Below are 12,064 nucleotides of genomic sequence, written 5' to 3' on the forward strand. Positions count from 1 at the left end.
TTGAGTTTAAATGGATCTAGGGGGGGAGTTGGAACAAATCCAAGACCTTTGTTGAGGATGGTCACTTGGTCAGGTGTCAGAGGAAATTCCGATAGATTGACAATCAAAGAGTTTTTTTGTTTGTCTCCGACTGGGCTGATGACATACTCCGTGTTTGTACGTTGGGTAGATGGTCTTGCCAGGTCAGATTTTTCTTCTTGCTTCTTGGTTGATTTTGGCCTCGACCTAAAAAAGATTGCTGTGTTTGATGTGAGGTACTAGCCATAGGCATCGGAATCATCTGGTTTCCCATTTGTGGCTGTTGATCCATATTGGGATTGTAAGGGTTCATCCATCCACCAAAAGGAGGCATGTAAGGTTGGAAGAAGGGCATTGGATTTCCTTGAAAAAAGGGCGGTCTTTGCCATCTGTTCCCTCTATTACCTCTATTGCCTCTATTACCTCGCCTCGGTCCTCGGTATCTAGGATTGTAACCACCTCTTCTTGTCGGTTGTTGTTCAGGGTTCCCTTCCGATCCATCTGACGACCAACCCGTTGAGTCGGCGTCAGAGCCAGTATCTGTTGCCGTGTAATCTTCCTTCGAATACGGGTGCATACGTTCCTGGCTAAACTTCTTTACGTCTTTAGCTAGTTTTTGTAATTTTGTTTGCATAAGGAACTCTTGAGTTTCATCCATTTCCTTTGTAATCTCTTCTAATCTTTTCTTATAGATGAGAGGATTGATGTTTCTTTTCAATTCATGTTCACAGGTTTGTATCTCTGCAAGTAGAGCCTCCGAGAGTCTTTTGGCTGTCTTGACTATTGGAACTAAATAGTCAAGGGTGCACTTCCACGATATGGACGACCAATCGCGACGAAATGCTAGATCGTGCAAAAAAATTCTAGGGGCATTTGATATCCATAGGCCTCTAGGTGCAGTTTTAGATCGTAAATACTCAGTCATTATGATACCATGGATGGCAGTTCGTATCTGTTCTCTTTTTTTATTAGACAAAGTATCCCAATCATCTGTCTGCGCAATCGCTTCAGAAAGATCCGTGTTTTGAAGCAGGGGCTGCGCCGCTAGGATCTCATCAATGTCGCTTCCGGTAAAACTCAGACCACTATTACCCTCCATCATTCACCACTCGAAGTTTGGAACACAAAAAACACACTATCACGCTGCTATCTGGGATTATAGTGCGGATAGATTCTTCCCACAGCTGCACGCTGCTTAAAGTCATTCATCAAAGGAGAGGGATGAGGAATTCTTGTCCCGTTCAGTTCCCCAAGGACAATATCTTAATAATCAATGAGAAAGGGACACTTGTATCTACAAAAACCATTGGTTCTCTTTGACAACCCTCATAGACGCTGAAGATTGTAACGATGCGGTATATTTGTTTTTCCGCCCCTCATCTAGCGTCATGGCATAGTCATTGGGTGGTCAAAGGTATAGTATGCCTGCCTCACCCGAGGCACCTCTGGAGAATGTAGAAGTGTCCAGAGATCAAATGACACCTCCAGAGGGATGGTGTCCAAAGGCCAAACTAAGAGGGTAAATGTAAAAAACAGTTGTTCACCAAAACGACAACTTTATTAGAAAAGGTGAATACTGTCAACTAAAATAACTGGGTATATTCGATAATCGTGTAACTGGATTATCATATATGACCTTAGTAAAAAGTCGACATGTTTCAGCTCCTGATGGCCCAGCCGGGTCTACAGAGCTTTCGTCAGGACAAATACAAAAAGGTGGGGGAGATACTTACACAACTTGTGCAGTATTCATGTGCTTACAGGCAATCACAGATTCATAATCCTGTATATTTGGAAACAAAGACAAAACATCATACTGTTCCCATACGTGTGTATACTAGGCATACTTGACTGTTCATTTGTATCACAGTCTCAAGCACAATATTATAATTAATAAGTGCCGTTTTTAAGGGTGCATAATACTAGCTGCACTCAAACTATTAAGGAGAGGTGAAGAAGGGGGGAAAACATTGTGGTAAGGGTCTCAATCAGAACGCGACCACTCTAACTTAAATGGTGCTCTTGTATGTTATGTCGCTATACAGCTTATAGTAATGTTATGCTGCTATGGCGTCATGGGCAACATCAGTCAAGTGCAGTTAGGTTTATTTTCAGGGACTTCTGTGCTGTGTGTTAGAGACATAAATAAAAGTTGTAAACATTATTTTCACGTATGGCAATCTATAAGTATTACCGTTTCTAATACCTTCATTCCCAGGTAATAGTCACTCAATGTTAGAAGGGGCGCCACGGACATTTTAAGATTACAATAGAGTCATTTAGGAGGAATACCTGATTGCTGGGAGAATTCCTCCTCTTCAGGGCGCATAGAGTCGCTATTAATCGTGATCTGGGCTACAAGTATTAAAACAAAGTGTAAATATAATGTAAATATCATAGTGAGCCTGAGGAGCACAGCGAGTACACGGGCTCGAAGGCTTCTATCTTACCCACGTGGAAGTCCAGAAATTTCCTGTGCTGGCTCTGCCCCTGGAAGCGCCGGGCGCGGGCAGATCGTCGCCTTTTGACGCTGTAAATAGACATGGACGAGGTCTGTAGAGTGGAAAACAGACTCGCTTCGTGATTCTTGAAAATACACTAATGTGTGCACAGTTCTCTAGAGCTGTCTAAAATTAGATAAATTAGATAAATGCGCTGTAGGCGCCTAGTGCGGGCCATTAATATTCTTAAGGTCAATTATAAGAATTTACTAAAGAAAGTGTCCCCATTCATCCAGAGTTGGGCAGATTTGTATTGTTAAATAATTCAAACCGATGGGGTGTCTCTATTGATGTAAAAGACATTTCTTTTCAGATGTCCACTGTCTGTTAAGTTACAGCTCACTCAGAGGGCAACAGGCATTAGGTGATGTATCTATATCCCAAGTTCAGACAAATAAGAAGGAAAATGATAGTTACAGCGCTATGCATAGTAGTGCTATTGCCAGGAATGAGATGGGGATCAGTAAAAATGATGCCAAGGAATCTTATCGTTCATTCCCGACACATGGGTCTTCAGACGATTCACCCATCTTTGTTCCTTTTCAAAAAGGATTTGTTCAGCATTCGTGTCTTTTTCTTGAAGCATCTCGAGGACCGTCCACCTCAGGTCGTCACATGTATGGCCAGCTTCAACATAATGGGTACAGAGTTTCGTTGTATTCTTTTTTAATCTCACATTGCTTCGATGTTCACCAATGCGGATTTTAACCTTCCTGCAGGTCATGCCTATATATTGCTGTTGGCAGGGACAGGTGATCAGGTATATCACATGGGTTGAGTTACAATTTGTATGCTGACGTTGAGTCCATAGTAGTTGTTCCGTCAGTTGCAATGTTTTGGTGTTCTTAGTAAATTTACACACCCCACACATACCACAGGGGTAATGCCCAATCACTGGAGCCATGTTTGTATCTCTAATGCTCAGTGGTGGTCGCCTTATCATGGGGCGTGTGTGAACCAACACATCTCTGATGTTTTTAGTCCTTCTGTTGGCAAATCTAGGCTTAGGCCAGTTGTAAGCACCTGAAGTGATAATGGACCAGTTTTTCTTTATCAATTTTTGGACCTCATACGTTGCTGGACAAAAAGTAGTGACACAGGTCACAAGGTCTTTGACTGGTTCTTTTTCGTAGGTCTGTAACAAACAATCGCGTGGTTGGTTGTATGCCCTTTTTCTACACTTGGAAATTACCCGTGGGGTGTAGTCTCTGGCCTGTAGTTTTTCACTAAGGATTCGTGCCTGTTGTGTGTAATCACTGGTTTTACTGCAATTGCGTTTGTGTCATAAAAACTGGCTATATGGGAGATTGTCTCTTAAGGGTTGAGGATGATAGCTCAGGTACGACAAGAGGCTATTCTTAGCAGTAGGCTTTGTGTATGTCTTAGTTTCCAATTTCCCATTTTCGCAGAAAAGCGTCAGGTCCAGAAAGTCAATGCTCTTGTTGCTTGCTGTGAACGTGAATTTCAGCCACCGGTCCTGCCCATTTAACCAATCGATGAACATCTGTAGATCTTGTTTGATATCCCAGATCAATAAAACGTCATCAATATATCGTTTCCAGTAAAGTATACTAGAAACGAATGGGTTTTGGTAGTGTAGAACACAGTTTTTTTCAAATTGACTGACGTATATTGACTGACGTATAGTCCGGCTACCGAAGGAGCAAAGGCACTGCCCATAGAGGTTCCATGGCATTGTAAAAAAAGTTGTTTATTGTATTCAAAATAGTTCTCCTTCAATGCCATGTGGCAACATTCCAAAATAAAATGACGGGGGGTTCGATATGTCCATTCTTCTTGGAAGAGTAAGTCTTCAAGCATTTGCATCGTTTCGTCCTGAGGTAAACTCGTGTACAGGGATTCGACATCTAATCCCACTAGGAGCATAGTGTCCGGATCGAAATCTCTGTTCGCAATCTGTACTAGAAGATCTCGTGTATCTTTAAGATATGTCGGTGTCCGCTGCACAACAGGTTTTAGGAATTGGTCGGCAAACTTGGACAATGGTTCGAGAAGAGAACCAATACCCGAAACTATCGGGCGACCCGGTGGAGGGAACTTGTTTTTATGGGTTTTTGGTAGAGAATAAAAGAAGGGGACTTTTGTAGATCTTGGTGTTAAATAGTCTGCTTCCTTCTTAGAAATCCACCCATTCACCTCCGCTTCATGTGTCATAATTGCTATAGTGTTGGTAATCCTCTCGGTGGGGTCAGAATCAAGTCGTTTATAAAAAGTTTCATTTGAAAGTAAGGCGAGGCACTCTTGATTATAACCTTCCTTTGTCAAAATGACAACCCCCCCACCCTTGTCCGCGGGTTTGATGACTATATTGTCATTGTCTCTCAGCTCTGTTAGGGCACGGCGTTCATGTCTGTTCAGATTCTGGAAGACTTTTTTATTGTGATCCAAGTTGTCAATGCCTTTGAGAATCGCCTGCTCAAATGTTAAAATTTCCAGTGGGACCGCATTGGTAGGAGGTACGAATTTTGATTTTCTTCGTAACGTCGTGTCTCCTTCATTACATTGAGTTGGTGATCCATCAAAGAAAGCTTTTAATTTTAGAGTTCTACAGAATTCAGACAACTCACACTTGAGTTTAAATGGATCTAGGGGGGGAGTTGGAACAAATCCAAGACCTTTGTTGAGGATGGTCACTTGGTCAGGTGTCAGAGGAAATTCCGATAGATTGACAATCAAAGAGTTTTTTTGTTTGTCTCCGACTGGGCTGATGACATACTCCGTGTTTGTACGTTGGGTAGATGGTCTTGCCAGGTCAGATTTTTCTTCTTGCTTCTTGGTTGATTTTGGCCTCGACCTAAAAAAGATTGCTGTGTTTGATGTGAGGTACTAGCCATAGGCATCGGAATCATCTGGTTTCCCATTTGTGGCTGTTGATCCATATTGGGATTGTAAGGGTTCATCCATCCACCAAAAGGAGGCATGTAAGGTTGGAAGAAGGGCATTGGATTTCCTTGAAAAAAGGGCGGTCTTTGCCATCTGTTCCCTCTATTACCTCTATTGCCTCTATTACCTCGCCTCGGTCCTCGGTATCTAGGATTGTAACCACCTCTTCTTGTCGGTTGTTGTTCAGGGTTCCCTTCCGATCCATCTGACGACCAACCCGTTGAGTCGGCGTCAGAGCCAGTATCTGTTGCCGTGTAATCTTCCTTCGAATACGGGTGCATACGTTCCTGGCTAAACTTCTTTACGTCTTTAGCTAGTTTTTGTAATTTTGTTTGCATAAGGAACTCTTGAGTTTCATCCATTTCCTTTGTAATCTCTTCTAATCTTTTCTTATAGATGAGAGGATTGATGTTTCTTTTCAATTCATGTTCACAGGTTTGTATCTCTGCAAGTAGAGCCTCCGAGAGTCTTTTGGCTGTCTTGACTATCGGAACTAAATAGTCAAGGGTGCACTTCCACGATATGGACGACCAATCGCGACGAAATGCTAGATCGTGCAAAAAAATTCTAGGGGCATTTGATATCCATAGGCCTCTAGGTGCAGTTTTAGATCGTAAATACTCAGTCATTATGATACCATGGATGGCAGTTCGTATCTGTTCTCTTTTTTTATTAGACAAAGTATCCCAATCATCTGTCTGCGCAATCGCTTCAGAAAGATCCGTGTTTTGAAGCAGGGGCTGCGCCGCTAGGATCTCATCAATGTCGCTTCCGGTAAAACTCAGACCACTATTACCCTCCATCATTCACCACTCGAAGTTTGGAACACAAAAAACACACTATCACGCTGCTATCTGGGATTATAGTGCGGATAGATTCTTCCCACAGCTGCACGCTGCTTAAAGTCATTCATCAAAGGAGAGGGATGAGGAATTCTTGTCCCGTTCAGTTCCCCAAGGACAATATCTTAATAATCAATGAGAAAGGGACACTTGTATCTACAAAAACCATTGGTTCTCTTTGACAACCCTCATAGACGCTGAAGATTGTAACGATGCGGTATATTTGTTTTTCCGCCCCTCATCTAGCGTCATGGCATAGTCATTGGGTGGTCAAAGGTATAGTATGCCTGCCTCACCCGAGGCACCTCTGGAGAATGTAGAAGTGTCCAGAGATCAAATGACACCTCCAGAGGGATGGTGTCCAAAGGCCAAACTAAGAGGGTAAATGTAAAAAACAGTTGTTCACCAAAACGACAACTTTATTAGAAAAGGTGAATACTGTCAACTAAAATAACTGGGTATATTCGATAATCGTGTAACTGGATTATCATATATGACCTTAGTAAAAAGTCGACATGTTTCAGCTCCTGATGGCCCAGCCGGGTCTACAGAGCTTTCGTCAGGACAAATACAAAAAGGTGGGGGAGATACTTACACAACTTGTGCAGTATTCATGTGCTTACAGGCAATCACAGATTCATAATCCTGTATATTTGGAAACAAAGACAAAACATCATACTGTTCACATACGTGTGTATACTAGGCATACTTGACTGTTCATTTGTATCACAGTCTCAAGCACAATATTATAATTAATAAGTGCCGTTTTTAAGGGTGCATAATACTAGCTGCACTCAAACTATTAAGGAGAGGTGAAGAAGGGGGGAAAACATTGTGGTAAGGGTCTCAATCAGAACGCGACCACTCTAACTTAAATGGTGCTCTTGTATGTTATGTCGCTATACAGCTTATAGTAATGTTATGCTGCTATGGCGTCATGGGCAACATCAGTCAAGTGCAGTTAGGTTTATTTTCAGGGACTTCTGTGCTGTGTGTTAGAGACATAAATAAAAGTTGTAAACATTATTTTCACGTATGGCAATCTATAAGTATTACCGTTTCTAATACCTTCATTCCCAGGTAATAGTCACTCAATGTTAGAAGGGGCGCCACGGACATTTTAAGATTACAATAGAGTCATTTAGGAGGAATACCTGATTGCTGGGAGAATTCCTCCTCTTCAGGGTGCATAGAGTCGCTATTAATCGTGATCTGGGCTACAAGTATTAAAACAAAGTGTAAATATAATGTAAATATCATAGTGAGCCTGAGGAGCACAGCGAGTACACGCGCTCGAAGGCTTCTATCTTACCCACGTGGAAGTCCAGAAATTTCCTGTGCTGGCTCTGCCCCTGGAAGCGCCGGGCGCGGGCAGATCGTCGCCTTTTGACGCTGTAAATAGACATGGACGAGGTCTGTAGAGTGGAAAACAGACTCGCTTCGTGATTCTTGAAAATACACTAATGTGTGCACAGTTCTCTAGAGCTGTCTAAAATTAGATAAATTAGATAAATGCGCTGTAGGCGCCTAGTGCGGGCCATTAATATTCTTAAGGTCAATTATAAGAATTTACTAAAGAAAGTGTCCCCATTCATCCAGAGTTGGGCAGATTTGTATTGTTAAATAATTCAAACCGATGGGGTGTCTCTATTGATGTAAAAGACATTTCTTTTCAGATGTCCACTGTCTGTTAAGTTACAGCTCACTCAGAGGGCAACAGGCATTAGGTGATGTATCTATATCCCAAGTTCAGACAAATAAGAAGGAAAATGATAGTTACAGCGCTATGCATAGTAGTGCTATTGCCAGGAATGAGATGGGGATCAGTAAAAATGATGCCAAGGAATCTTATCGTTCATTCCCGACACATGGGTCTTCAGACGATTCACCCATCTTTGTTCCTTTTCAAAAAGGATTTGTTCAGCATTCGTGTCTTTTTCTTGAAGCATCTCGAGGACCGTCCACCTCAGGTCGTCACATGTATGGCCAGCTTCAACATAATGGGTACAGAGTTTCGTTGTATTCTTTTTTAATCTCACATTGCTTCGATGTTCACCAATGCGGATTTTAACCTTCCTGCAGGTCATGCCTATATATTGCTGTTGGCAGGGACAGGTGATCAGGTATATCACATGGGTTGAGTTACAATTTGTATGCTGACGTTGAGTCCATAGTAGTTGTTCCGTCAGTTGCAATGTTTTGGTGTTCTTAGTAAATTTACACACCCCACACATACCACAGGGGTAATGCCCAATCACTGGAGCCATGTTTGTATCTCTAATGCTCAGTGGTGGTCGCCTTATCATGGGGCGTGTGTGAACCAACACATCTCTGATGTTTTTAGTCCTTCTGTTGGCAAATCTAGGCTTAGGCCAGTTGTAAGCACCTGAAGTGATAATGGTAATGATTTTCAAGAATCACGAAGCGAGTCTGTTTTCCACTCTACAGACCTCGTCCATGTCTATTTACAGCGTCAAAAGGCGACGATCTGCCCGCGCCCGGCGCTTCCAGGGGCAGAGCCAGCACAGGAAATTTCTGGACTTCCACGTGGGTAAGATAGAAGCCTTCGAGCGCGTGTACTCGCTGTGCTCCTCAGGCTCACTATGATATTTACATTATATTTACACTTTGTTTTAATACTTGTAGCCCAGATCACGATTAATAGCGACTCTATGCGCCCTGAAGAGGAGGAATTCTCCCAGCAATCAGGTATTCCTCCTAAATGACTCTATTGTAATCTTAAAATGTCCGTGGCGCCCCTTCTAACATTGAGTGACTATTACCTGGGAATGAAGGTATTAGAAACGGTAATACTTATAGATTGCCATACGTGAAAATAATGTTTACACTTTTTATTTATGTCTCTAACACACAGCACAGAAGTCCCTGAAAATAAACCTAACTGCACTTGACTGATGTTGCCCATGACGCCATAGCAGCATAACATTATTATAAGCTGTAAAGCGACATAACATACAAGAGCACCATTTAAGTTAGAGTGGTCGCGTTCTGATTGAGACCCTTACCACAATGTTTTCCCCCCTTCTTCACCTCTCCTTAATAGTTTGAGTGCAGCTAGTAATATGCACCCTTAAAAACGGCACTTATTAATTATAATATTGTGCTTGAGACAGTGATACAAATGAACAGTCAAGTATGCCTAGTATACACACGTATGTGAACAGTATGATGTTTTGTCTTTGTTTCCAAATATACAGGATTATGAATCTGTGATTGCCTGTAAGCACATGAATACTGCACAAGTTGTGTAAGTATAATCCCGCCACCTTTTTGTATTTGTCCTGACGAAAGCTCTGTAGACCCGGCTGGGCCATCAGGAGCTGAAACATGTCGACTTTTTACTAATGTCATATATGATAATCCAGTTACACGATTATCGAATATACCCAGTTATTTTAGTTGACAGTATTCACCTTTTCTAATAAAGTTGTCGTTTTGGTGAACAACTGTTTTTTACATTTACCCTCTTAGTTTGGCCTTTGGACACCATCCCTCTGGAGGTGTCATTTGATCTCTGGACACTTCTACATTCTCCAGAGGTGCCTCGGGTGAGGCAGGCATACTATACCTTTGACCACCCAATGACTATGCCATGACGCTAGATGAGGGGCGGAAAAACAATATACCGCATCGTTACAATCTTCAGCGTCTATGAGGGTTGTCAAAGAGAACCAATGGTTTTTGTAGATACAAGTGTCCCTTTCTCATTGATTATTAAGATATTGTCCTTGGGGAACTGAACGGGACAAGAATTCCTCATCCCTCTCCTTTGATGAATGTTTCCATGCATCTTCTGATGATTGCATAAAGGTTGCACATGCAGACTGCACATGGTGGTGGGCAACATGGGAGGATCATTTTCTAGTTTTGTGCTTTGCTTGAATATGATATTTGTGAGTATGGCACTATACTGAAACTACGTCTCTGTCTATTGCAGCATCTACAGAGGGCACAGGACAGGGGACGGACACCAGTGGTGAAGCTTCTGGAATGGCTGCTATACATGAGCTCACTGACACTGATATGACCAGTGCCTTGAAGGGGGACAGGAGTGCCCTGGATGAATCATGCCCAGAAACCCCAACCTCAACATCATCAGACTCAAGCGGTGACTCCTCTATGTTGGCGGGCACAGGGAGTTCAAAATCTGCCTCTTCTTCCACCACACATCGTCCAGTATCCACCCTCCCAGATGCTCCCACAAGTGCTGTCTGTGCCTGCTGCCCTAGGAAGAGTAGAGTCTCCCTCCCCCCAGGCACCGCTGCCCCTGCCCCTGTCTGCCCTGCTGCCCTCAGTGTGGAGGCGGTACACCTTTTGCGCCAGCTGTGTGTGGGTCAGGCTGCTCTCCTGAATGCCTTCCAGGATCATGACAAGAATTTGGCACAGGTAGTTGCCTTCATGGAGGGCTTTCATTCTTATGTGCGAGGGCTACACCGAACTGTCCAGTCTTTGTCCTCCACAGTGACGACAGCCATTCAGCAGTCACAGGCTCCCAGTCCAGCTCCAGTCCCTTCAGCAACCACCCTGCCAGTGGCACCACATGACGAGAGTGTCCATATGCCACAGCCCTCAGGCACCAAATCCTCTACACACAGCACGCAACAGCAGCACTCCAAGCGGCCCAGACCACAGACACCATCCCCAAAACACAAAACAGGCACACAGGGGCGAAAAGGCAAAAGCCCATCAGGTGACACTCAATGGCATAAGGCCAAGAAGCAGGCCTCAACCTCACATTCGTCCGAATCACCCCCATCCAAGGGCACTCCCATCCCCACACCTGCTCCCACAGACAAACAAACAGTTGTCCTGTCTGCTGTGAACCTGATGCCTGTAACGATTCAGCATGAACATTCACCCACAACCCTGTGAAGCTGGGACAAGAGAGCAAAGTGGGAGGTTCACCTGGACAACAGGGGATGGAGGGGAAAAGGCAAGGCCACCCCAAGAGTACCACCAGGTTCAGCAAATCCCTACAGGGAGAGCCACCTGCACCTGATACACCTTTGGTGGAGAGTGAGGCTGTTGTGCCCACCTCACTTCCCACCCTGGCCAAGACAATTGTGAGCTATCGAATTCCCAAGAAGTTGAGACCCAGCCCTCAACATTCACCCTCACACACTGTTTCTCACGGCAGCATGTCTTGGCCTCCCTGTGCCACGATGCCACACTGCCCAAGCAGCCCTCAGGTGCCCACAGCCACTGATGCCTCTACCTCAGCTGGTCCTCTCTCTCCCAGGTCCAGTACTCCAACTTACCCGGATAATCAGCCACCTACCAGTACAACTGACAGCCAAATTTGAGGCAAAGTCCCCCTCCCAACACCATCTCTCCCACAGCGGTGCCTGGACTGCTCATTTGTGTCCCCCTCAGCTGGGCTGATTCCCATGGCAGTGGATGGTGTTACCCATTCCCTGTTCAGTCTCTCATGCAGACATGTGCACACAGGAGCTATGGACTGGCCAATGGCCTTGCTGTTTGTCACTTAGGATGCCCATTCCCTGTGCACTTTCTCATGCACACATGTACATACTTTGAACTTGTACTGGCCAATGGCCTTGCTGTTTGGTACTTTTGATGCCCATTTCTTGTGCAGTTTCTCATGCACACATGTGCATACTTTGAATTTGTACTGGCCAATGGCCTTGCTCTTTTGTACTTCTGATGCCTATCTAGGTATTATGTAATAAAGACAGTTACTCCTGTTGTCTGATTTGTCAATGTCCTTGCTAAATAAAAGGTTTTATGTATGGGTATCTGTTCATGTGACACATGCTC

The 12,064-nt window shown here is 43.9% G+C and overlaps 1 protein-coding gene across 1 annotated transcript in view; it reads left to right on the forward strand.

Moving 5' to 3' along the window:
• LOC144819573 (uncharacterized) overlaps positions 1 to 11,992 on the forward strand; it is a 59,056-nt gene extending 47,064 nt beyond the window's left edge. Inside the window, exon 3 of the mRNA XM_078677408.1 lies at positions 10,224 to 11,992. Within this exon, the coding sequence (XP_078533534.1) occupies positions 10,224 to 11,158 (935 nt within the window). The 3' untranslated portion in view covers positions 11,159 to 11,992. The remainder of the gene's footprint in view (positions 1 to 10,223) is intronic.
• The last annotated feature ends 72 nt before the right edge of the window (positions 11,993 to 12,064 follow it).

The sequence above is a fragment of the Lissotriton helveticus genome, chromosome 2_1 (assembly GCF_964261635.1).
Source record: "Lissotriton helveticus chromosome 2_1, aLisHel1.1, whole genome shotgun sequence".
Lineage (NCBI taxonomy): Eukaryota > Metazoa > Chordata > Amphibia > Caudata > Salamandridae > Lissotriton > Lissotriton helveticus.